A 27,357-nucleotide genomic window follows, 5' to 3' on the forward strand; every position below is an offset into this window, starting at 1 on the left:
CACTCACACTCACACACACACACACACTCACACAGACAAACACACTCACACAAATATATTATGTATATGAATTTTTAAATATACAGTCAAACCAAAAATTATTCAGACACCTTCAACATTTCTCACATTATCACAGTTTATTCGCTATAGTTTAGAAAATGGTAATAAAATATGAGTTATGAACTCAGTTGATATTTCAGTGGTTTTGTCCGTCCTTCTGTTAGAATGATGAATTATGATGAATATCTGTCAGCTGTTAAATTTAACTACAAAATTACATAATACCAGTTTAGCTCAAACAATCACCAAGCAATGCTTCATTTTGTTCAGTCTGTGTGTAAAAAGAGCATTAGCAATTACAGTTTTTCTCGATTGCTAAGACACATTTCTTGAAAGCTGCTCTCCTTTTCTCTAAACTGTGAACACGAAACCCAATTTTCAAGCTACATTCACAAAACCTCAGACTCTTCTTGCAAAACCAAACTTTCACCTCAAAACAGTTCAATCTGTGCTCAAAACTGAACTATGTTGTCAAATCGTGCCCCGAGTCAATCAAAATTAAAAACACTACTGAACGGTCACTAAACACTACGTAGAAAAATAGAAAACACAATGAAGCTGGAGAAATAAATGTTTGTTCACTGTAGGCTAAATGCATGTTGCAAAACAAAAAAAACTGTGCATTTAGCACTTGTACAAAAAGACAAAACAGAAATCTTGTGCATTTACACGTAGCACTTGTAAAAACAAACAGAAATCTTATGCGTTTGCCACTTGTGTACAAAAATATACAAATAAGTGCATTACTCAGCCACAGCATCATGTCTCCGTACTGGGTCAGGCCACAGGACTTCATTCACATCACAGGCCACATTTTGTCTGGCCAGGCAACGGGTGAAAAAACCCCTGGCATGCCGTATCCAGGCTTGGCACGCCTCCACACCCATGTCACCACAGGCAAGTCCCATGGCTTGCAGGAGATTTACCCTGGTGTAAGGTTGGCATTCATATACCTTCCACCACCATGAGGAGAATAATTCCTCAATGGGGTTTAGGAAAGGGGAGTACGGTGGAAGGCAAAGATTGATAAAACCTTGGTTCATATTGAACCACTCTCTAACCTGGAGGGCTCTGTGAAAACTCACATTGTCCCAAACAACAACATAGATGGGAGCTCATCCTGCTGCCCTAGCAGAGCATCTCGCATGTGATTGAGGAAAATGAGGAGCTGGTGAGTGTTGTAGGGCCCCAGGTTGGCATGATGGTGGACAACCCCATGATTGCTGATGGCAGCACATAATGTGACATTGCCACCACGCTGCCCAGGAACACCAACAATGGCCCGATGGCCAATCACATTACGGCCTCTCCTTCTCCTTTTGGTGAGATTAAACCCAGCTTCATCCATGTAGATGTATTCATGGGGTCTTTCCATTGCATCCAGTTGAAAAACCCTCTGTAGAAAATGATATACCGTATTTTCCGGACTATAAGTCGCACTTTTTTTCATAGTTTGGCTGGTCCTGCGACTTATAGTCAGGTGCGACTTATATATCAAAATTAATTCAGACTGAGATGAAAACATTACCGTCTACAGCCGTGAGAGGGCGCTCTATGGCGGAGTTGTTCAGAAGCGACACCAAGGATGAAGAAAATTCAATGGATTCAGTGATGTGGAATGAGATCTCGGGAGCTTGGTGAACTTGTTTACTGGTAACTTGCTTGTTAGACTCGCTGGCTTATGTTAATTTAGCCTATTCAGCCTCCCAGGTATATGTTCTTTATGCTATTGTGTAGCTGAATAACTGTTAGTGTGTTGTGTTAACACACCGGACACCTACTCAGCCTGTTGTTCTGTGTGCTACTGTGTAGTTGAATAACTTGCCTTTCCAGATTAAATGTCTGTTCTTGGTCTTGGATTTTGTGAAATAAATTGCTAAATAAATGCGACTTATAGTCCAGTGCGACTTATATATGTTTTTTTCCTCTTCATGACGCATTTTTTGACTGATGCGACTTATACTCCGGAGCGACTTATAGTCCGGAAAATACGGTAGTTTTGTAAGTGATACGGAAAAAGTGATTTAGGCCACTACAGTAAATCACTACTTAGAGTAATCAACATTGTCTGGATATATGCCAACCTGTACATACTGGAATCTTTGCTCTTTGACTCTGTCTGAGTTGCGATCACAGGGCACTCTGTATAGCTGTTTCATGCGCAGTCTGTTGCGCTTGAGGACAGGATCAACAGTAGAGAGGCTGACACTGTTGATACCCTCAAAATTTAAATGGTCCTCAATGATCTTCTGCTGAATTTCACTCAGTTTAATGGCATTGTTCTCACGGACCATATCAACAATTAGGGTCTCTTGGTGTGGGGAGAACATACCTGTCCTCCCACCCCCATGTGGCAGTCTTTCAATTCTACAAAAAGAGAACATTGAGTTACAAAAAACATACATGGAATAGAGCTCCGGACGTCACGTGACCTATTCTGTTTACACCGCCATTTTGGCAGTAAAGAGGCCGTACGAGACGAGCGTGAACGGATGACGGCAGCATGAGTCTTAAGGCAACAGAGTTCACTGCACACTTTAATTAAAAAGATATAGACCTGTACATAGCTAAACTTAATAGATTAAACATAACAGATCCCTGTAATGCCCCCGGGATGCTTCTCATGTGTATTAATAAAGGAACTTATAATGCTAGCTATCCTGATATAACGTTATATAACTAACGTTACTTCATTAACTTTCCCTCGTCCTATTCTGGAGACTCTTTAAAGGCCTACAAAAGCCTGGAGGGTACAAATGGACGCAATCAAACTTTATCAATATTCAATTTTGGAGTATACCAGCTTAAACCTGCTCTGCCGTCATTGGAAAGGCAAGTCAACTGTGTTGTTATCGACGCTAGCTGTCCTTGTTTGTTGGTAGCAAGGATAGTAATATCACTGTGAGAACAGTAGACTCAGTATGAAATCTTAATCATTTCATCCCAGTTTTTCCCAGACATGAAAATATCCGAATGATGTGTCATTAGTTGCCCATTGAATTTTTTTTTTTTTTTTTTTTATGTTTATGGACAGTGTGTGAAAATTTGTGTTTATGTCCAATCATAAACCGGTGGGATAATGTCTGGTATATATATATATAAACTGATATTAGTTTACACATTATCCCACCAGTCACATCCCACTGAACATAAAACACATTTTTTCACACACTTTCCATAAGCATTTAAAATGCTTTTAAATGCTTTCCTCCACCTGTTCTGGAATCCAGGCGCACAGCAGCTGTCCACCATGTTGAAATAGTAATTGTTTTGAATTATTATTCGACCCGACCGCTATCGATAACGCAAAAGCCGCTCTGGCGCTCTCCTGGTTGACTGCCAAAATGGCGGAGTTTAGATTGCATGACATCAGCCTCCGGAGCTCTATACTAGGCCTACAAACAGTTAGACCAACCCTCCATCACAATACTACAGTACATTGGTACAGTGATGTACTGAAACATATTTACTTACAGTATACTGTGGCACAGTATATAGTATGTCATACAGTAATTGCTGTCAACATTTACATACTGTACTATAATGTCAAAAAAAGGTAATTACCTGTTCTCTTCTCTAAATCTTCGGATTATGGTGGACACAGTGAATCTACTGATGTTTGGTTGTACCCTTTGTCCAGCCTCCCTCATGCTCATACCATGGACAAGAACATGGTCAATCACAGTAGCTCTGATTTCATCAGATATTACTGTTCTTTGTCTTCGCTGACCACCTCGACCTCCTCTCACACGAACTCTTCCTCTCAGATTTATATCCATTGTAGGGCCTCACAAACCAGTGCTCTCTGAACTGGCTTACTGTATATGTTCCCTCACATCATTAGCCACAAGTGTGATCAATTTTGAGTTGTTGTGTTCAAGTGGTGACACCTGTGCTTTAATTGTGTTTGACTTTTGTCACCTGTGCTCACCATTATGCAGCACGGGTGCATCACAATGAAAATGTGTTGGCAAGTTGTGTCTAAACAGGTGAAAAGTGCTTATGGTTTTGCCAAAAGAGTGATTGATTCAATCAGTGGGTTCAGGCAACTGAGCATTTGGTTCAGACAATAGGGTTTAGTGTTTTAGCAATTGAGAAAAACTGTAAAGAGAAAACACTTCAGCAAAACATGATCAGGTCAAAGTGTCTGAATCATTTTTGGTCCCAAATTTGTATAAATGTTACTGGTAGTCACTGTATGAAGAATATTTGGGTATAATATGTCATAATTTACTTTATTTTGCTCTCCTCACTTACAGAAATGAACTATAGAGTCCTGCACACACTAGTAAAAAATATAAAAAATTATATCTGGTGTCTGAATAATTTTTGTTTTGACTGTACAACTTTTTATGACACATTCAGGGGACGGATCTTCTGCCATGGAGCCTGACGAACACGGAGAAAGCGAAGAGGAGGGCGATGATAATGATGATAATGATAACGAGACGCAGCAGGAGGGAATCATGGGAATGGATGGAGAGGAGAAACAGACGAGAGAAGAAGAGGAGGAAGAGAGGAATAATGAGACGAGACTGGATCACATGCAGGAAGAAGAGCGAGCCGTCAGACTGCTCTCTGAACCCATGTGCTTCCAGACGGTGGACTGATGAAGATCTAGATGATGAAGAGTCAAAGCTGGATTTCCCAGAATTCACACACTTGCGTCATGTTGTTTACGAATGGAGTGGTGCAGGGATGATGTGAATTTGTAGGCCAACCTGGAAGTTCGAATCGGAATTGGTATTTTTCATTGGCTTTTGGATTATCTGACTATTTTTTGGATTACTAAACTATAAAAAAAAAAGAAGCTCTGCGATCAACAAAAGTGAATTTCACTTACAAGATAATTTTCACAAATGAACAACTTTTATGATTTTTAATGAATTAATTTTTTATAAATCGTTAAAATATTAATGTCTGGGATGCTGTGAGCACTCAAGACTGTAGTGTACACCGTAAGTTATTTAATTCTTATGTTAAATGTGTAATATGGATAGTGTTCATAAACGGCTGCTGAGATGGTATTCTCAATGAAACGAGTCCATCACGACTTAAGCAAGAGTATAAATGATGTTTTCTATCATTGTCAAGGGTACAAAAACCCTGTTGCTGATCTTTAATATTTGATATGTTTTATATTAAAACATTATTGTTAGCTAATTTATTTTTTCTCGCATTTGTTGAGATGAACTCAGACTGTAACCTGATACAGAAATAAAATACTGAGCTGAATTTCTGCATGTTTGCAGTATGGTTATCATGTCTTGTTTTATTGCTTGTCCATAAATAATGCAATTTATGAGATATTGACCAAAAACTTGACAAAATGCTGTTGTTATTGTTAACTAAAACTATTACAAATATTTTTTGGTAATTAAATAAAGATGACAAAAATTAAAAATTACATGAAAAACCTCAATTTAGGCACATTTTATTACAGTTAATTTTTTTGAAAATAAACAAACAGCACTTTCAACTAAAATTAAAACTGAAAATATAAAAAGTAAATTCTAAATAATAATTACAAATTAATAACTACTATAATAGTATATAAATAATACTAAACTGAGATAAAGATAACCAAAACTTCAATTTAAGCGTTATTTTTCCCCCAGTTACTTGCCAAAGCAACATATCTAATTTTCATTTTAAGTTCATGAATGTACTAAATTTACTAAAACTAAAGTAAAAATAAATGAAATGTAAAAGGATAGATCTCTGTACGGTTATAGCGGCTTTCATTGGCTGTCTGTGGATTGTTTTGTGAGGTTTCATGCCATAAGCGTCGTGTTTTTAATATACTGTAACAAGTTAAAAGATTTTCAACTTTTAAAGGGGTCATGACATGGATTTTTTAATTATTTAAATATGTTCCTTGAAGTTCACTAATAATGTTAATAAAGTTTTGCACACACACAAAAACCAAATATATATGCAGAAAAACGATTAATTTCTACATTCTGAAATGAGTTTTTAAGACGCGGCTCCTTTAAGGCTTGACGGCCTTAAAGGGTTAAACGGCCACTGTTATGATTGGCTAACATTAATTCAGAAGAAACATATCAAAACTCAAGTGTTTTGAAAACATTATCCATATAAAATCATTCATGTAAAACCATCATTTACAGACAAAGCATTATAAAAATCATTTACTTACGGTTTATGATGCAGATGCTGTCAGATTCAATACAGTCGCTGCTTCATCTGTCAAGAAATAAGATTTGCGAAGCTTCCGTTACACTGTGCCTAGATTATTAAAAAAAAAAAAAAAGCTCCGAACAAACCTATAATCCTCTGGCGATTAAAAATAAAGCATCCACTCGTTTCTGACGTTGGGATCCTTCTGAAGTCTCTAATAGAGACGCTAATGAACGTTAAGATCCTAAACATCAGTGGGCGGGGCCTATGGTGCAATGCTGTATTGCTATTGGTCAATATCTTGCTGAAGACAGTCATATGCAAATGTTTGATGTCACAGATTCTGCTATATATAAAAAAGCTTGTTTTTGGAGCGTGATAAAATAAATGCGTTGTGTATAATGAGGATGATGTTTTAAGCTCTGAAACTTGCAGGATGTTTTAATGATACAAAGAGAGATATTTCAAAAGATCAAGGCAAATTTGATTTCTCATGTCATGACCCCTTGAAAGTCACATCTCATCCCATGTGGATTTGTTGCTGAAACTCATTTCCCTGCATTATGAACAGAGTTCAGGTCTAAATCACAAACAAACAAACAAAAACACCAACAAGACATTTCCCATAGACTTATTTATTCAGCTGCTGAACATCTTTTCACATATGACTATACATACAAATCAACTCTAGTAAATAAACTCTGAAACAACCGTGAAAGCAGTCGCTTCTACTTTAATACTAAAATCATTTGAATTATCAGAACAGAGAGGAGAGTATTCACACATGTACAGGATTCAGTTCATATACAGAGTCAAAGTTGTTTGGTTTACATGGATCAGTCGAAAATAAAAGTCAAAATGAAAGCCTTGTCACTTAATAATAATAAACCATTGTCCTGGGGATTTCACTAGTTAAATACTCATTCAAACAGGGTAATTTGGATAAAAATAGCTATTGAAATAAATATCTGATGTTGATTTATTTTCTTTAATTCAAAAAGACAGTCATCCATACGAGCCTTGATATTATTACCCATAATGCAATGCACTGAACCACAGCTGCACGCTGTAAGAGGGGCTTTTGTGCTCCAGTGGTTTAGACTAGTATCACTTCTGAACAGCCAAAGAGCTTCCAGAATACTTAAAAAGACGCGTTAAAAAGCAGTCGCCCTATAGAACTAGAGCGCTCGATACTCGCTGTCAATCAGACACGTGTACCTCTAATAAATACTGCCTTCTCCCAGTTTTAGTCCCAAAATTAACTCACATTATCGCTTCAGGGATTCGAGGCCTGAGCCACGTCTGTTGCGCGTCAAAAATGACACAATTTCAGCTCATTTCAGAGTAATTTCATTTCATAATTCAGTAATGTGAATCTGTGCTAAAGAACAAGAGCGTGAAAGTAAACACACCAGAGACCAAGTACAAGAACTCCGGGCTCTAATTCCAAAACAGGAACTTTTAGTACATTTGATCATTTTAGAAATGTCAAGGCCATATTTCACCACAAAATCAAGATACACATGTAAAAAATATATATATATATATTATTATGTGTGTGTGTGTGTGTGTGTGTGTGTGTGTGAGAAATAAAACATCTATTAATACAAACACACAAATACATACACATATACACACAAACACACACGGTGCAAAAGTCTTAGGCACGTTAGTATTTTCACCCCCAAAAGATGGTTAGGCCAGTTATTTATATCTTTTGTTATGTATTAATAGATGTTTTAATTTATATATATATGTGTGTGTGTGCGTATATATATATATATAGAGAGAGAGAGAGAGAGAGAGAGAGAGAGAGAGAGAGAGAGAGAGAGAGAGAGAGAGAGAGAGAGAGAGAGAGAGAGAGAGAGAGAGAGAGAGAGAGAGAGAGAGAGAGAGAGAGAGAGAGAGAGAGAGAGAGAGAGAGAGAGAGAGAGAGAATAGGATCATTAATATTTTTGGCATTGCCCCATTATTTGAATTTTTCATGGCAATCAAACATTTAACACACAACATTTCTGTAAAAAAACATTCTGTTGTTATTGAATTATTTAAAATATGTATTAATTTGGTTAAATATTTATTTTATTTTTTATTTTTATTTAGATCAGCACAAGATCGGCACTTTACCGTAACAGGAACACATGGAAAATATTTTATTCCATATTACAATGAGATTTGGTCATGAATTTGTTTTCAATTTCAAAGTCGCTTTGAAATTTTAAAATTTCAAAAGTTATTTTGATTTTGGGATGAAAACGGGCATTTCTTGACAGTTTGAAATGAATGAATGTTTTGGTCAGTCGTGCGACGAGCGATCGGGATCTGGATCTGCTTCCAGAGAGCTCCACTTCATCAGCCCAGCTGTTCTTGGATGACAGTGAGGAAAAAAGGCACGAGGAGGAGACCCGTCGAAGGGTTGCAAACATAAAAACACACATTCACAGAGCGCTCGTGAATCATTACGTCTTTCTCCTGGAGTCGTGGAGAAAAGTCTTGCTGGATTCATCACATGTAGAAACATCACAGTCACGTATCTTACACGCTTGCATAAAGCCCTCTTCGTCTCGTGGGGAATAGAAAAATGAATACCAAGTGACAGGTGAGTGCAGAAACCCCCATATTCCCATAATGCACCGGTGTGCCGGATCATCGAGTCATGGTCTGTCCTCTCAGTTAAACTAGTGTGTGTGTGTGTGTGTGTGCGTGTGTGAGAGCGTCTCACTCCTGTCCGAACCCTTCCGTCTCCTCGATGGCAAACATCAGCTTCTCCTTCAGCTGCTCGTAGCTTCGGTACGGCGGAAGATCCAGACGATTGAAACTGAAGCAAAAGAAAAGCAGGAACGTTTATTTACAGCTGCGATATAACAGGTTATTGATTTTAAGATTATCATATGCAGTTTACAAGTATGAATACATATCACACAAGTATATGAAGCGCTAGGAGTGTCACTAAAAAACAATGAGGAATAAGCTATCAATTTATTAATTAAAAAAAATATAGTAAATTAAAAATGCTTTAAGATTTACAACCAATTACATTTAATAATTTAGATAACTATTGAATAATTAAATTAATAAAAAAGTAAATGATAACTAGTAACACTTTACAATTAAGTTGACATTAGTTAACATGATCTAACAAATTTTGGCATTTTTGCATTTGTATACATTATTAAAATGAAAAGTTGTATCTGTTATTATTTTAATATATTAATATAATTTATATTATTTAATGGACCTGAGCTAACATGAACTAACAGTAAACAGTTGAACTTTTATTAAATAACGTTAATAAAGTTCATATTAATTCATACATTAACAAAAGTTAACTAATGGAAACGAATTGTAAAGTGTTACCATATACATCATAAAAAAGTACTATGATAAATATATAAATTATTATACAAATATTATTAGAATAATAACAATAACAACCACAATAATAATAATTATTATTATTTTATCGTATTATTAATTGTTGTTAATATAAATTATGAATGCTATTTTATTAATATTAATTGCTGATTAATAATAATAATTATTATTATTATTATTATTATTATTAAAAATGATTTTGCCTACTGATTAATCCATATTCCAAATCATTAAAAAATTATGTATATAGACAGTTGACAGATCCAACCATTAAACTACTACTTTAAAAAACACAGCTAAACTTAAATACACAGAAATAAACACCACAACTACTGAATAACAGATCACATCAAGAGAAATGTGATGAGTATGATGTGTGTGTGTGTGTGTGTGTGTGAGTTTATGTACCATGTGTGGCTTCGGGGAAGCCAGTTCTCTTTCCCGACCTTCTCGATGCAGAACTTCTGCGCTCCGTTACTCCCTGAGAACAAACAGATCAAGAACATCTCTCTTAAAGCTCAAACTAATCTCCACGCTTCAGAGTAACAGGACCCAGAGCAGTTTTCTGGGATCCATCGCAAAATACACAGAACTGATGATAATCACATTACTAATAATCGTTCATCAAAAGTTTCTTCTCGGCTGACGTAAGCAAGGCTATGTGGGCAGGACAAAATAATATTAAACCAATTATAATCATAACAGCCTAACATGTATGATCCAATCAAATCTTGGTTGGATAAAGTCCAATCCTACATTATTTCCCAGTGATTATTCTGTTTAAGGAAAGACAATACAGGCAAAACCACTGTATTTTTATTTAATGCACTGGTCAGTTTTGAGTTTTTTTTTGTTTTGTTTTTGGGCTAATTTGCTTATGTTTTATTTCAGACGAGTGGAAAGAAAACATAAAAAATACACATTTAAGTTTTTATTTTATTGCACTTTATCTATTTGCGTCAGTGGATTTCAATTACAATACATATCTTTAAAGTTTTTCCTCCAATTCAGCATAAACACTAAACAGATTTATTCCTGTCTATATTCTGAAGGATTTTACTGAGGGGTTTGTTCATATATCATTCACACTGGTTTTATATAACATTTTATTCCTAAAAACATGGTGAAAATGTATTTTTGACAGTATTTTCTGATTTATGGAGTGATAAAAAGAGGGATCAAAAATCCCCTCAGTAAATATCTTTAAAGGAACACGCCGACTTTTTGGGACTTTATCTTATTCCCCGTATCCCCCAGAGTTAGATAAGTCCACACATACCCTTCTCATCTCCGTGCATGCCGTAACTCTGTCTGACGCACCCACTGCTAGCCTAGCTTAGCACAAAGACTGGAAGTAAATGGCTCCAGCTAGCATACTGCTCCCAATAAGTGACAAAATAACGCCAACATTTTCCTATTTACATGTTGTGATTTGTATAGTCACAGCGTGTACAAATAACAAGGTCACATGAGACACAGCCATCTTCTAACCGTACACATACTGGGAACTATATTCTCAGAAGGCGAAGCACCGCTACTTCTGCGGAGTGATTTGCTCGCTACTAGCTAGTCACGTTGGTTTTGTTGACGGACGTAACAACGGTGCTTTTCACTGCTAAAGTCCCAAAAAGTCGGTGTGTTCCTTTAACTCTAATATGTCAACAAAATGAAACAAGAATTTTGAACATGTCTTTATCCAGTGTTCATATTTATGTTCTGAAAATGTATGCAAATTAGTGCATATTTGTATTATTTGCATATTTAAACATAACATTTCAGAAAACTTGAAATATATAACAACTGTCTTTATGTACTATAATTAATTACTGGTGAAAATAGAGTTATGTCTGTTAAAACATTTTTTTTTACCTTATTCACCTGTAGTGTCTTGCTTTAACTCACATTATGGAAGTTAAACGCATCCTATTTCATGTTGTTATGTGAATAATAACATCTGTAATAACTCACCCATCAGGTCTGCAAATCCTCCGACGGGCAGACGACAGGTACCGGTGACGAACTGCAACAGTCTCATGCGCTTCTCATTGTCCATCTCTTTAATGAACTACAGAGAAAGATGGAGTGTCTCAAAACTTGGTGCAATCTAAAAGATTACTCCTTTAAAACACTTCACGGAGATGTTGTGTGTCAGTACCTGCCAGAACCACAGGATCTGTTTACTGGAGGTGGTGTAGTGTCTGTAAATCGTGTTTCTCTGCCAGTCATTCAGATCGATTTCTTGCATTCCACACAACATCACCTACGACACAAACAACACTGTTAATGCTGAAGGCATGCAACAGAAAACTATTTGCACACTTAAATATATTCTAATGTCAATGCATTTTGTTAAGCTTAATATATGCTTAAAGAGGACGTATTACGCTTTTTCACATCTTTCTTTAGTGTGTAATGTTGCTGTTTGAGCATGAAAAAGATCAGAGTTCTTCTTTATATCAGTGTCAGTGTTTCTGAACTCCCTGAAACAAGTTTTCTTCCAGGAACAAACACGTCACAATATTCCTCATTTAAATAATTCATGTGCAGAATAAAGGGGCGGGGCCTGGCTGAGTTAGTTAGCAGTGTGTTGAAACTGGCGGTTATGGTAAAGGGCGGGACATTTCCCAAACACAGCGCTCGACCAATCACAACACACTGATCCAGCCGACCAATCAGAGCACAGTGCGCTTTTCAGAAGGAGGGGCTTCATAGAGACAGGAAGTAAACAGAGCATTACTGACAGACTGGGAAGAGAGGAGCTGCAACAATGGAGAATATGAGGAAAATAATGTGTTTTTTGAACATTCAGGCATAAAAACCTGTTCTAGTAGAGAAAAGCAAAATCAAGACTTTGAAAAAGGGCACAATAGGTCCTCTTTAAGCTTTAATTATTTAGGCTTGTGGGATTTACGGGATTTTAAATCAGCGTCTCTCACCTCTAACTCTTTGGCATCGAAATACTGCAGGTACTGCTGCGGAAGAACCTCATTAAATCCTTCAAAGAATGCTTGAGTTTGTTCCTCGACACCGCGAGACAGCCGCCACTCCGCCACCAGCCTGGACAGAACGGACAACTGGACATTTACTACCAACAAACACACACATCAGCGTCGGTCCAATCCCAATCCCGGTCTACACGGGCATCTACCTTCAAAGACACCATCTTACAAATACAGAACCTGCTTTTGAAACATACTTTACAGGCAATTAATATATAAATATATATATAAATATATATATATATATAAATATATATATATATATATATATATATATATATATATATATATATATATATATATATATACACACACAGACACACTTTCCTGGGCAAAAAAAAATGGGACAAACCAAAAATGGCTAAATATTTAGTAGTTTATTAATGGTCTTAATTTTAATCAAAAATCACTGGTCAGGAAATTAGCAAGAATTGCATAAATACTGTAGATAAAGATAAGCAGACAGTATTTTACAGGAAGAGTCAGTGTTAGTGTGAGTGAGTAGTTGAAAAGTGTCTCCCAGTTCGTCTGAGTTTAATGTGAGACCAAATATTCTCTATATGGTTCAAATCTGGACTCTGAACAGCCAAAATATGAGCCTGATGGAACTTTTTAAACCGCAGAGAAGATAACTACATGTGCAACTACATTTCATAAAATCACCTGTCAGGTTCTCGAATCTATGCTTATGAGAGTCAATTATGTATTATGTATGTTCTCGTCTCTGACAGACAGCGAGTTGAAGCCGCCATTTTCAACATGCTGCTCTCGTGAACACTACTGTGAACTGCACATTATTTTCTGACAGACATCGATGTGGATTTGAAAACAGTGGATCGTGAGGTAATAATTATTTATTACTGAGCCGGCAAGTATTCAGTGAAGTGAGTGACGCTCATGAGTGAGTTATGTCCATGTTTTTAGCTCTAATATTCCAACCGACATTCAGCCTGTGTTTTTGACGGACACCCCTAGTTCATGCACGAGGGGTGAACTAGGTTTCATTTCTGGGTAATTATAAAACGTGCAGAGACGTTCAAAATGCTTTTTGAGTAGTTCATAAAGTTTATTTAATGGCTTAAATAAATTACATGTTGCTCAGAGACAGAGACATTCAGCTGTCATAAATTTGTTGACTTTTGAAAATCAAGTTTTTCCCAGGAAAGGAGTGGTTTTGATGCACAAAGTTGTTTTTTATAACTATCTCTTGAAAAATATTTTACATAAACCCATTAAAATGCAGATTCTGTTGTAAATAACAGTGAAGGATCACTTTTTTAAACCGTTGTTTCATTATTACGTGTTGGAACAGACCTAGTATGACGGCACTGAAATGAAGGAAATCCAAAACCAGCTCCTCCTTTATAATATGATCACTAATTGGATTTTTACAAGTATAATGAATATAACAGGGCTTGACATTGGCTGTTTTGCTCACCAGCCACTGTGGCTAGTGGCTTTCCAAAGTTACGAGCCACTCAGCATTTTCACTGGCCACAATTTGGACATCAATACCAATATAGGAAAAAACTGCCATATAGATATTTTTAATATTATCTCATAATTTGGCAGCAGGTATATTAGGCTTCTGTCACTTTAAGACCATTATACTGTCTTATATAGCCAATATACTTGGCTTTATGCATGCGAGCACAAAATCTGAGTGAATGAGTGAAATTAAGCTCAATATGTGCAAACCCACTGCGAAATTAAAGCCCTGTAACACCAACAATATTCATCCGGAGCAAATGAAACGAGTGAGTAAAGGGACCCGGTTTGTGTAACTCGCTGTCGGACCGATTAGAGAGCGAGAACGCACGGCTGGTAGTGTGTTTTCTGCGGGAAAGAGTTTCAATCATCTTTTTATAATATTTATGACAACACTAGATTGCACTTAGTTTATTATTTCAGATGCCTTTTTAAGAGACTACAATTGAAAAATGTATATTATATAAAATTCCACCCTAGTGTCTAGTAGGAGGGACTGTGTTACACGCCGCCGCTGAAATACACCCGCATTTGGTGGGTTGGTGGGTGTTAATGTCAAACCCTGAATATAACCCTGTAAAATACAGCTTTCCTGAAGCATCTAGAGGGCCTTATGTGTGTCAGTGTGGGGTTTGGTTTCATTAGCAGTGAGTGTTTGATTGAGAGACGGCACCTGATGTACTCCTCCTTGTTCTCCTCCGTGACCTGGACGTTCCCACCGTCCGGCTTCAGCTCGTGAGTGGAAACCTCACCCAGGATCTCCTTATCCACCGAGAAGAACATCTCCAGACCACACTCCTCGATGTTATTATCCCTGACACAACACACACACACACTTTGAGAGGCGTTCGTGACTGAAATCACGTTACGCTGAGCTGCTTTACAGACTGTGGGTTTATAATCACACCATACATACACAAGAAAAGACTCAGGAAGTCATAATAGCTCATGGCACTAACAAAAAGCATCCATATACACCTTATTCTTACGCCCCATGACGCTTTGCACGGATTATGGGTGTAACTTCCGTTAAAGGGATAGTTCGCCCAAAAATGATATTTAAGCCATGATTTACTCACCCTCAAGCCGTTCGAGATGCATATTTCAATCTTTTTTCAGACGAACACATTTTCAGTTATTTTAGAAAATGTCTTAGATCTTTCAGTGGTTATAATGTGAAGCAGTGGGGTCCAGCAGATTCAAGTCGCAAAATGTGCATGCATCCTTCACAAAAATAATCCATCCGGCTCCAGGGGGATAAACGAAGGCCTTCTGAGGGTAATCCGTGCGGTTTTGTCGTAAAAATATACATATTTAAAACTTTATAAACGAAAATAACTGGCTTCCGGTGGCGGTCGGTGCGCGTTCACAGAGATGGTTGCTGGCATATGACGTAGGACGTAGTGCAGGAAGCGTCGTGATGTAGAACGAGCGTGACAGCGCAGCCAGAGAGCAGAGCAAAACAAAACTCTACGTTCGCTCTACGTCACGACGTCATTCATCTCCATGAACGCGCGCCGACCGCCACCGGAAGCCAGTTATTTTAGTTTATAAAGTTTTAAATATGTATATTTTTACGACAAAACTGCACGGATTACCCTCAGAAGGCCTTCGTTTATCCCCCTGAAGCCGGATGGATTATTTTTGTGAAGGATGCATGCACATTTTGCGACTTGAATCTGCTGGACCCCACTGCTTCACATTATAACCACTGAAAGATCTAAGACATTTTCTAAAATAACTGAAAATGTGTTCGTCTGAAAAAAGATTGAAATATGCATCTCGAACGGCTTGAGGGTGAGTAAATCATGGCTTAAATATCATTTTTGGGCGAACTATCCCTTTAAGCTGTAAACAATCAGTGAAAGGCTCACTCTATGAATGCAATTATATGTTTAAAAAAAAAAAAGTGTCACAATGAGATGCCATTATTCTACTCACCCTTCAACCATCGAACATTAAAAGCACATTTCAAAGTGTAAAAGCATCGACAATGTACTTTCAACGGACCAAATAACCCCAAAAGCGCAAATTGTTCATAATGTGTTAAATATCACTGTAGGAATATCTATTATGTAACATATGTTGCCTTCATCAAAAATGTTCATTAACTTCAGCATTACGTGATACTATTTTAAAGTGATTTCCCTCATTTTGACAGATCATAAATTGCATTTGCCTGTGAAAACAAACCTGGAAAGAGACGTGAGGATTTGAGGAGAATAATGAGAGATTCTTTGTGCATTCCAGTGAATTATTAATGAGACAAATCATACATTAATTCGGGAGAACAGAGCACAAATGTGCAGTATATGCTGTCCTTTTTCATACTTTTACAGCAGAATGCACAGGGAAAGAAGAAAATAATCACGAGGAAAAGTAAACAAGCTCTTGCCATAGATATTCTTGTTATAACATTTAAAATACCAAGTATAACGTTATTCTCATGATGTCTGAAAATAAATCAGGAAGGGAAATTGACAGCTCATCCAGTCAAACTGACAGATCAGCGTTATTTAGGGCAACCTTATGATTTTAAATGATTCGTTTCAGTCTTATTGAATAGAAGTTCCCTAAAACAGAAGTGACACCCATAATTCAAAACACTCGTCAGGAATAAGGGGGATAAAATCATTTCTGGTGGTCATTTGAAAGGATGGTATTCATTTATTGTCAGTATATAGTCTAAAGTCATTAATATGAATGTGTATATATTTAAAAAACAGAATACCCAAATGCATTATAGGTGTTCTTTGAAGTACCTTAGAGTACTATGTAAATATCAATCATTCTTAAATATGGTAATCAGTCAGAACTATATTTGAAGTCCCGTGATAGCACATACAGACTGTAATGCATTATGCTTATTCTTAATGAGTAATTATGAGTACGGTAAAGCAGGTAAACTGACTTGATCCAGATGAGGGAGTTGTAAAACTCGGGGTCAATGGACTCCAGGTCTTTCAGAGCCCAGGGCTTGTTCAGGATGCGCTTGTAGAACGGCAACGAGAAGCCCGTGTCGATGAATTTCCCATGAAACAAGGCCTACAGGAATCAGGAGAAAATAACATGTTCAATAACACCATAGAGATTTTTCCAAATCCAGGTAAAATTGTTATCATCTCACGACTTGGAATACAATTTGACAATGAGCAAATATGGCAAAACAAGATTACCATGGCGATGAAGCGTCCAATGAACTTGAAGTATTTGAGGTGGTCGGGGTTGATGTAGGACGCGGGGTTTATCTGGAGGCAGTAGTTGTCTTTGCCAGCGTACTCGAACAGGCAGTACATGGGGTTCAACACCTCGTGAGATAACAGGAAGAACCATTCCCTGCACCAAACACACAACACACATTATTTTAACAGAGGTCTACACACAAGTTTGATGCTTTCAAACTAAATCACTTATATATATATATATACACACTGCCATTCAAAAGTTTGGGATCGTAAGATTTTTTTATGTTTTTAAAAGAAGTCTCTTATGCTCACTAAGGCTATATAAAATATATATATATTGTAAAATATTACAATTTAAAATACCTGTTTTCTATGTGAATATATGATAAAATGTAGTTTATTCCTGTAATCAAAGCTGAATTCTCAGCATCATTACTCCAGTCTTCAGTGTCACATGATCCTTCAGAAATCACTCTAATATGATGATTTGCTGCTCAAGAAACATTTATGATTATCAAAAAAAAAAATATTTTGTAATATTTTACACTAGCGTTCAAAAGTTTGGGGTCAGTAAGATTTTTTTTTGGAAAGAAATACATTTTTAGCAAGGATGCATTAAAGTGATCAAAAGTGACAGTAGAGACATTTATAATGTTACAAACGATTCTATTTTAAATAAATGCTGTTCTTTTGAACTTTCTATTCATCAAATAAAATCACTAAAGGCTTTTTTTCCTCTGCAAAACAAAACAAAACAAAACCTCCCTTACCATGAACAGCAACAGAAGTTACATTACGCCATTAGATGGCGGCAAAGACTATCTTTCTGAGTGAGTCAGTCAGAGAAGACTTATATATTTTAAAGACTTTTAAAGGACTGAAACTTGTTGTGATTGTGAACACTGAAGTAAAACACAACTGACAAATGCTTTGACTAGCGCTCAGTGTCAGGCACGGGAAAACCTTTTAGAGGATTTTGCATCAGAGGTTTTCATATATATTCATATATATATTCATATATGTGTACACACACATACACAAAATATAAACATTATGTGTACACTTTCATTGTAGACATAGTCTTAAGCCAAAATATCTAAAATATTCAAATATTCAAACACTAAAATATGTCAACAATAAGTCCAAGATATTTGTCTGCAGGCACAGACTGGTTCGATTAGGTATTTCTTCTCTAGAAAGAGAGAAATATGAAACCTGCCTTGCCACGCCTCCGTAGTCGAGCCCCTCCTCCCCGGGGAAGATGATCCACAGCCGGCGGCGCAGATCCTGAGCGCTGAAACTCATGATCTGACGGGAGACACCAGAACAACGTCACTTCACATCTCAGAGACTCTCATGCTAACTGTGCAGGTCTCTGAGAAACTTAAACCTGTTCCTGGATCAGGGATCCACTGGGATCCGGTTTAAAAAGGCTAGAGCTACTAATGAAAAAACACCATAGCCATGGTATATTTTGAAGGTGTACCTGCTGGAACGAGTCTTCAAACAGCGTTTTGCGGCTGACGTTGATCTTTATGTGCTGTGGCATCGCTAATTGCTATGAGGAAAAATTAAAAACAAACAAAAAAGTGATTTAAATAGAACTAAATAAACTATTTCACATTATCATAAATATTATTTTGAACATCTTCAGATGTTAGCTAATTAAAAATGTAGTATTTATCCATCCATAACAACACATTTGGATGAAATATGGAATATTAAAGGAAACCCTCACCTGACACCAGAATCTGAAGTACTGAACTTTGGCTTTGAAGTCTCGTACGTATGTGATTTGAGGACCGTTCTCACTGAGGGGAAGGAAAGAGTGAGATCGCTCATTATACAAAGAGATTCAAGGGTAAAAGTCTGTTAAAACTGCTGTATATGTTGTTCTTAGTTTCAATCTGCATACAAGTATTGATCTGTAGAGTCAACATACAACTAAATCTATAGAAGTAATGCAAAAAAATACTTTTTTATTAGAGTTTCTTTAGTAACAAAATTTGTTTTTGTTCATGTTTCTATTCTGTAGTCCTCGCTGGTTTGCACACAAAGATAAACATACAGTGAAGTCATCCATTTGACTCAAGTGGATTTCACAAGTTAAACTAATCACAAATATTAGTAAACCAGCACTTGCTGAATCATCAGTGCTGCTACTAAGTGTATTGTAACTTTAACATTTTCAATATCTTTATTTATTATAATGTGAAAAGATACACATTCACAGAAGTGTTTTGCAGTCTCTATCACCAATTCAAGGTCAAAATATGAAAATGAGTTCAGTAAAATTGCTTTGCCTGCTAAACCTGCCTGTTTTCTTCATAAACGTCCTCGAACTAAACCCAGAACAGCTGAAACTCATTCACATGGTGAAAAAGTCCTTATAACAGTCTTATCTAGATGCTGAGCCTTTATTCTGACGCTCGTGACGGGTAACGCCGTTTGTTATTTTGAGAATATCTTGTCATCAAAAGCATGTCTCGCATTCCTCTGACATAGAGGATCGCTTTGCACCTTAAAAACACTATGTATATCAACACACACATTTTCCAGCTCGACAGCAAGAGGTGTGTTTGCGTTCTCTGAGCTGACTCATCACAGAAGATTACAATCGAATTGAGTTTCACACACACAAACCCGTTTTTCCTGTTACGCATCTGAGGTCTGATGAACACACGGTCCTGCCTGAAAGAGATCATTGTGCATCTCCAAGCTAAACCAAGTGAACATGCAGTATGAATCACTCAGGCCAGCCTCAAGGTCATTACATTTTTCATTTTTCATTAATCATGATTAGGGTTGGGTATCGTTATCGATTCCAGTAAGGTAAAAAAAAAAAAAAAAAAACGAACTTGATATCCACATTTATTTTAAGTCTTATTGCAAAACATTTAATTGTAGCTGAATATCATGAACAAAAATCAACAGGCTAAAGAACTCGTACACAAGGAAATTTTGCCTATGGTTTAACAATACAACTGGTGGGGTGGTATAATGCCCTTTTCACAAGATGTAAAATAAGTCTCTGATGTCCCCAGAGTGTGTGTGTGAAGTTTTAGCTCAAAATACCCCACAGATATTTTTATATAGCATGATAAAGTTGTCACTGTTTGAGGGTGAGCAAAAACACACCATTTTGTGTGTGGGGTTAGAGTTAGGGTTTGTGTCTGTTCCTTTAGGGTTTGTGTCTGTTCCTTTAAATGCAAATGAGCTGCTGCTCCCAGCACAAGGGGCGGAGCTTCAACAGCTGCACTCACACAGACATGCACTGAAAATTTCAAAAACTGAATTTATGTTCAAAACCGAAGTCAGAAAATGATGGAGAGACTCAAGAAGAAGTGACAACATGTAGAAGCAACAGGACATTTCTAATTGGTTAGTTGATGAGTTTATGCAGCTTATGTGTAGTTATCTTCTAGTCACTGATTAGCATATTCTTCATGATAATCTATAAATCGTGTTCTGGGGGGCGGGTTTATGTAAATTCTAGGGTTGGTGATGTCACTAACCCGGGAGGAATGTCATGTAGTCCTTAAAAGCAATTTTTTAAAAGCAAATATCTTCCTTTGCTTTGAACTTTGAGCGTTGTAACTTTGCAGATGTTGTTTATGCTCAAACAGCAACATTACACACTAACTAAAGTTAGAAAAGTCAAATCATAATCAATCACCCCTTTAAAATTGCTTTATACAGCCGAGAAAAGTAGCTAGCGTATCATTTGGCCATTCAGCGGATGTTCAGTTCAGCCTGTATTTCACACAGTGTGATGCGTGAGGGCTCGCGCTCTTCAGACACAATCACAGAATATGACAGAGCTCGTGTTTTTGGTCATGAGTCACTGTTCTCTCTGCCACGTCTGATGTGATAAGCCTGGTTTTCTTACATTAGTGCTGTTTTGGACTGATTGTTTGAATGAATTCGCTTACTGGATCAGTGGACTGTGAACTTTCCCAGAGTTTAGTGACTTAAAATTAGGAAAATCGTGTTAAATAAGACAGTGTGATAAACTCCTGACATCTAAGATCATTTAACTGCGTGACGTAAATTACATTAATGACGCAATTTTGCGTGCATTTTTTGCATTAAATTGTTAAGGATTTTGAATTAAATCGCATGCGTTAACTTTGACAGCCCTAATTTCAACACAGATTTCATGAGCATCTATGAGCGAGTGTTTGATGGAGATCTGCACTTACAGGGAGGACTTTCCAGTCCGTGGGTCGATGTAAGTGGTGGTTCTCCGGTTGTGATCTACGAAGTAAGGGATGCCATCGACCGTAAACCTCATCTCCCAACCTTCAGGCAGTGCCTTCTCATTTAGCAAACTGCACAACACAGAAACACAGCCATGATTACACTTTAATAAGCAACAGTTTATGAAAAGAAGATGGTCAATAATTACTTGTATAAATCAATACTTCACTTCTCCTCACTAACAAATAAGAATAAAATGAAGATCATAAACCGAAACAATGTATTATCTGGAACATATTCACACTTCAGACGGAAACTACAGGACAACGTCCACATTTTGTGGAACATTAACTCGCATATCAACAGCATTCATGTCTCTGAGCTCTGCATCAAAGCAGGCGATGTACGAGTTGTCGAATGAGCTGTTATTTTACATTGAAGGTCATTAATGTCCAGGGTGCTTCACTGTGTCTTTCTGTACTTTGGCATTTTAGAGGGTTTTAAACACCATGCATGCAACTTATCGCTTTAGAAGAGGCTTCAGCTATTCATTAGTGAGTATTAACCGTTCAGAGGACAAAGATTAAGAGGATCTGACCCTTGAGTGCGCGGATCCTCCCACTGCGTCGCTCGGGTCGGGTGATGAACGAAGTAAACTCTGCCATTGGAGTCTGTTCTCTTCTCTGAGAAAAAGAGAGAGAGAGAGAGAGAGAGAGAGAGAGAAGATGATACCAGGAGGACAGTAAGAAATAATGGAGCCAAGATGTGATTAAACCTCTGCAAACTTTTCCCTCAAACAAATCACTCAAAGCTATTTTCAGCATCTGAGCTATTTTCTCCAGCTGGTTTTTGCACGGAGCAATCGGTTCTCGTTTGTTAAATTGGGACACTGAAGGATGTAGTGGCTAATTTTAGTGCCGCTTTGCAGGTGCTGATAATAAGGTTACCAGAACAATAAAAAGTGGCTGCTACTCCAGCATGTTACAGAGGAGAAACAGTTTTCACAGCAGTTTCTCCTGGTGATGAAATAAGGGTTTGGCGCTTTCTTACCCCATCCGTGTGGCAGAGGTCCCAGCGGGTCAAACTCCTTGTTCTGGGTGGCCTGGGTAGCCTGATCCTGCAGCTACAGAGTAACACAAAGGAGAACATTATGGCTAACTGTATAAAACATACATTATATGGACAAAAGCATTGAGACACAAGAACTTTATATCAACAGAATATATAGACATTTCGGTCCCCCTTTATAGCTATAACAGCTTTCACTTCTGGGAAAGCTTTCCACATGATTTTGGTGTGTTTCCTCAGGAATTTTTGCTCATTCATCCAGTAGAGCATTTTGTGAGGTCAGGCACTGATGTTGGACGCGAAGGCCTGTCTAGCAATCCCCGTTCCAGTTCATCCCAAAGGTGTCCGATGTGGTTGAAATCAGGGCTCAGTGTGAACCACTCAAGTTCCTCCACACCAAACTCATCCAACCGTGTCTTTATGGACTTTGCTTTGTGCACTGGAGCATGGCCATGCTGGAATAAAAAAGGGACTTTCCCAAAAAGTTGGAGGCATAGCATTGTCCAAAATGTCTTCATATGCTGATCCATTAAAGCACTTTTCCTCTTCGGTCCCCCTACAGGTTGGAAGCGGAATTGTCCATTACCGCTGTCGTAAATAATTTAGCCTACCGTCGCACACACGCTATTTGTTTATCCAGCACCGGCTTTGGAAATAACGATGTCCACGGACACGGTAGAGTATGTTGCATGATTTTATCAAAGTATGATGTATTGCGACATCAGAAACTAAGAAAAACGAAATAATGACATTGCTTGCTATTTTTTTGCTATTGTAATGCTTGCCATAAAGCAAGTCAAATTTGTAGTTTCTTATGTCTCATTCGAACTACAGATCCGCTTCCCGATCTGGCAAGCTTGCACAGTGCGGTTATAGCCGATGGAGGACGAATGCAGAAGTGCCGTTCACCCTGTTACGAGTTGATGAACCACTGAAACCATTTTGGGGAAAAATATTTAAGGTACAAAAGAATCTTTGGTGTTGCTTTAAGATTTCCCTTCACTGGAAGTTATGGGCCAAGCCCAACCCCTGAAAAACAACCCCACACCATAACCCCCCCTCCACAAACTTTACACTTGGCACAATGCAGCCATGGAAACCCACTCCGTGAAGCTCCCGCCGCACAGTTTAATGTGCTGATATTAAAGCGAGTGGGAGTTTGAAACTCTTCAGCTCTGGAATCAACAGAGCGCTGGCGACTTTTACGCATTAAGAGCTTCAGCACTCGGTGACCAGTTTGCTCTGTGACTTCACATCGTCTACCGCTTCGTGGCTTAGTTACTGCTGTTCTTAAACGCTGCCACTTTCCACTTATATATATGAATGCGTAATCTAGTAGAGGTGAAATTCCATGAAAGGTGGGATCCTATCACAGTACCATGCTTGAATTCCCTGAACTTTTCAGGACGACCCATTTTTTTACACAAATGTTTGAAAATAGGTGTTTGATTTCATACACCAGTGGCAATGGGTCTGATTGAAACACTTGTCCCAATACTTTTGTCCATTTAATGTATATCAAAAGTCCCCAAATTAATAACTTTCAATGCCATAACTTTTTAAGATAATAAGTAAGTCCCTGTTTACACCTGGTATTAAGATGCATTTCTAAAACGTTTTGAGCTTGTCCACTTTTGACCACTTCCAGAGGGTAGAACAGAGGTCTTCAATCCTGCTCCTGGAGGGCCACTGTCCTGCAAAGTTTAGTTCCAACCCTAATCAAACACACCTGAATCAGCTCATCAAGCTCTTCAGAATCGCTTGAGTATTCAAAGGCAGGTGTGCTGAAGCAGGTTGGAACTAAACTCTGCAAGACAGTGGCCCTCCAGGAGCAGGATTGAACACCTCTGGTGTAGAAGATCATGAATGCATTTGAACAGCCATTAAAGACGTCTACTAACCTAATGCCTAAACATTATGGAAAGCGCACTCGCTAGACAGGATTTAAACTTTGTCGGATAGAGACCCAAGTTTGGTTTGCAGATGAAAAACGTATCAGGCACAATTTTCTCTCACCATTCCTGATTTCTAACACACACTCACAGTGTTCGGCTGGTCTTGTGCCTATCAGAGCAGAAATTAAAGCTGCTGCTCTGTATTTTTCTGTCATGTCCTTTCGCTTTCAAATGTAAATTGCGTGAGCTTATTTCGTCCATTAGATCAAAAGATCTGAGAAAGCCCATATGTGACCCTGGACCACAAAACCAGTCACATGGTTAAATTTTTTTAAATTAAGATTTATACATCATATGAAAGCTGAATAATAATAAGCATTCCATTAATGTATGGTTTGTTAGGATAGGACAATATTTAGCCAAGATACAACTAATCTGGAATCTGGAATCTGCGGGTGCAAAAAAATCTAAAACATTGAGAAAATCTCCTATAAAGTTGTCCATTTATGTTGGCGATTGTGCTGCATTCATTCACAAAAATAAATGTTTTATATATTTACGGTAGGAAATTTACAAAATATCTTCATGGAACATGATCTTTACTTAATATCCTCATGATTTTTGGCATAAAAGAAAAATAATAATTTTCGATAATTTTGACCCATACAATGTATTGCTGGCTATTGCCACAAATTTACCCGTGCGACATTTGACTGGTTTTGTGATCCAGGGTCACATATATTTACCCGCCCCTTGACCCTCCACTCGAAGAAATCAGGACAGAAGTGGTTAAAAGTGGACGAAAGAGACTAATTAAAACACCAGGTGTGAACAGAAATGTGTCTCTCTCATCTACCTGTGATCCGATCAACCAAAACGCATCTTAACACCAGGTGTGTAAGTGTTTTAGATGCCTGAGTCTTCTCATTTATCAGATCTATCTTTGTGTTTAAGATCCTCACCCCGACGATGAACCTTTGGTTGAACTGCTGCATGGCTCCCTGTAGCTGACTGCGCTGGTGCTGCCACTGCTCGTAGTTCCGCACCGTCTCCATCGTGGGCCGCTGCCACGTGGTGGTTCTGGTAATGTGGTCCACAAAATACACCCGTCCCATCTGGTCCACGCGCCGCTCCCAGCTACAAGAGAGAAGGACATGTTAATCCCTTACCAGTCTCAACGTCATCTACGCTCCTCTCAGAACATGCTCCTGACCGTCCCACAGTCTCGCTTGAGGCGTGGTGGAGATCGAGCCTTTTCTGTGAAATCCTCATCAAGCATGGATGTTTTTAAAAAGGACTTGAAGACTTATGTTATCAAGCTTTTGGCGTTTGATTAGGTCTGAGAACTGTGAGCGATTGGTTGTATGATTTTCTTGGTGTCGTGTTTTGATGTTATTTTATGTTTCTATGCATTTTAGAGTTATTTACTATTTATGGACAGCACTTTGGTCCATTCGAATGGTTTTGTAAGTGCTTTATAAATAAAAGTTTAGTTGAGAAGCTCATGTTAGGCCAAAAATGTTTATGCATTAATCTTTTAAACAACTTTAAATATAATATACTCGTTGCTCGTCTAGCCAAGAACGTGTTTTATGTGAAATGCGGGTCAGGTGAAACCAGCCTAATTACAGGATGATAAGTTTATTTAGTCGACTTGTTTTTTAGGCAAATATGTAGTTTTACACATCCCTAAATCACCGTGGAAAAAGGTGACCCTAAAATATAAGCTGCATTTTCTTAAACAAAATATAATTTCTTTTGTTGTGAAATTTGACCTTGGCTTTATAAGATTCACCTAGGTAGCATTTGGCAGTTGTTTTACATGTAAATATTCAAATATATTATCTAAAAATATGCAAAATACATGAGATCTTGAGTCCAAACATAACGCCTTTATTAACTGTCCAGATCCTGAACGATTAAGCAACTCCTCCTGAAATAGCCCAACTCTGACTGTGTGTTTCAGTTTAAATATGTTAAAGGTATGCGTCAAGTATGCACACTGCATTCTTTAAGGGCGTGTCTCATAATTCAGTTTCCTACCCTGTGGGCAGAGGCTCCGGTCTTTCCCAAGTCGTCCTCTTTTCCACATGGTCGACAAAATACAGACGCCCGTTCTGATCGACACGCTGCTCCCAACTGCAAACACACACACACACTTCAGTTAGTGGACGAATAATATGGAAAAACACTGCAAAAAAAGATTTTCTTCCTCTGTATTTTCATCTTAAATGTTTTCAATTACAAATTTCTAAAGCATTCTTAAATTAAGATACATTTACTTGATAAGCAAAATTACTTCAGATATGTCATGTTTCCTGAAATATTGATCAAAATTAAGTTATTTAGGACGTGACAAAATTGAACCATCACTGAATTTACTTAAGCTGGACTATGACGCTATTTTCTTCTAGAAACAAACTTTGTTGTATTATTTTCCTGTTATCACTGTAAAGCTGCTATAGTTATCACTGTAAAAATCGCTATAGAAATAAAGGTGACTTGACATAAGGAGGAACCAACAACACTTCTGTTTATTACCCAAGTGTGTGCAGTTATGGCTTATGCAGATGCTCTCAAACTGTTTCTGGGTTATATGAATGTCATACCCGGGTGGCAGAGGTCCGGTGTTGACCATGCTGGGAATCCTGCTGGGAGCGGGAACTACACTGAGAGCCGTCCTACCAGGCTGATCCACTGTGGGGGCGGGGCTAGACTCTGAGGCTCCTCCCCCAGAGGGATTACGAACTGGGGTGTCTGAACGAGACGAATCGCTGCCGTCAGGAATTGAACCAGTAGAGGAAGCTGCAAAGAGGAGGGGATTTCACCACTGTTTTAATGAATGCAATCTTCCAAACATAATGAGGCAATAAAAATAAAAAAACATTTTACAATAGTTAGGGTTAAGGGCTGATTTTTCAATAACACACACTCAAAATATCATTC

The 27,357-nt window shown here is 37.8% G+C and overlaps 4 protein-coding genes across 5 annotated transcripts in view; 1 reads left to right on the forward strand and 3 right to left on the reverse strand.

Moving 5' to 3' along the window:
- On the reverse strand, positions 1-4,413 carry LOC311072979 (uncharacterized protein). The gene is made up of 3 exons (XM_084098370.1): positions 3,625-4,413; positions 2,155-2,427; positions 1-1,456 (listed from the first exon to the last, which is right to left on the reverse strand). Exons 1-3 carry the CDS (start codon positions 3,837-3,839, stop codon positions 1,354-1,356), a joined length of 591 nt encoding a protein of 196 aa, XP_083954496.1. The 5' UTR covers positions 3,840-4,413; the 3' UTR covers positions 1-1,353.
- The window catches only part of znf341 (zinc finger protein 341), a 30,819-nt gene extending 25,500 nt beyond the window's left edge, over positions 1-5,319 (forward strand). For both annotated transcript variants that reach the window (XM_084098304.1, XM_084098305.1), the window contains exon 16: positions 4,426-5,319. In XM_084098304.1, coding sequence (XP_083954430.1) covers positions 4,426-4,670 — 245 coding nt within the window. In that variant the 3' untranslated portion in view covers positions 4,671-5,319. The remainder of the gene's footprint in view (positions 1-4,425) is intronic.
- LOC311072984 (uncharacterized protein) overlaps positions 1-27,357 on the reverse strand; it is a 1,552,487-nt gene that overhangs the window by 247,590 nt on the left and 1,277,540 nt on the right. The window lies entirely within an intron of this gene.
- The window catches only part of itchb (itchy E3 ubiquitin protein ligase b), a 31,932-nt gene continuing 11,395 nt past the window's right edge, over positions 6,821-27,357 (reverse strand). Inside the window, exons 8-24 of the mRNA XM_084098302.1 lie at positions 27,021-27,216; positions 26,455-26,550; positions 25,374-25,548; positions 22,499-22,571; positions 22,047-22,131; positions 21,451-21,579; positions 18,987-19,059; positions 18,735-18,806; positions 18,468-18,556; positions 17,240-17,399; positions 16,975-17,108; positions 14,737-14,877; positions 12,513-12,633; positions 11,732-11,836; positions 11,545-11,641; positions 9,985-10,057; positions 6,821-9,019 (exon numbers count right to left, since the gene is read on the reverse strand). Coding sequence (XP_083954428.1) covers positions 8,920-9,019; positions 9,985-10,057; positions 11,545-11,641; positions 11,732-11,836; positions 12,513-12,633; positions 14,737-14,877; positions 16,975-17,108; positions 17,240-17,399; positions 18,468-18,556; positions 18,735-18,806; positions 18,987-19,059; positions 21,451-21,579; positions 22,047-22,131; positions 22,499-22,571; positions 25,374-25,548; positions 26,455-26,550; positions 27,021-27,216 — 1,919 coding nt within the window. The 3' untranslated portion in view covers positions 6,821-8,919. The remainder of the gene's footprint in view (positions 9,020-9,984; positions 10,058-11,544; positions 11,642-11,731; positions 11,837-12,512; positions 12,634-14,736; positions 14,878-16,974; positions 17,109-17,239; positions 17,400-18,467; positions 18,557-18,734; positions 18,807-18,986; positions 19,060-21,450; positions 21,580-22,046; positions 22,132-22,498; positions 22,572-25,373; positions 25,549-26,454; positions 26,551-27,020; positions 27,217-27,357) is intronic.

This window comes from Abramis brama (genome assembly GCF_963993115.1).
Source record: "Abramis brama genome assembly, chromosome: 22".
Taxonomy (NCBI): Eukaryota; Metazoa; Chordata; class Actinopteri; order Cypriniformes; family Leuciscidae; genus Abramis; species Abramis brama.

Coding starts and splice junctions, on each gene's coding strand:
- LOC311072979 (XM_084098370.1), bottom strand. CDS start 3,839: ATGGATATAAATCTGAGAGGAAGAGTTCGTGTGAGAGGAGGTCGAGGT. Junction 2,428..3,624: donor AGATTTAGAGAAGAGAACAG/GTAATTACCTTT, acceptor CTCTTTTTGTAG/AATTGAAAGACTGCCACATG. Junction 1,457..2,154: donor GTCAAAGAGCAAAGATTCCA/GTATGTACAGGT, acceptor CATTTTCTACAG/AGGGTTTTTCAACTGGATGC.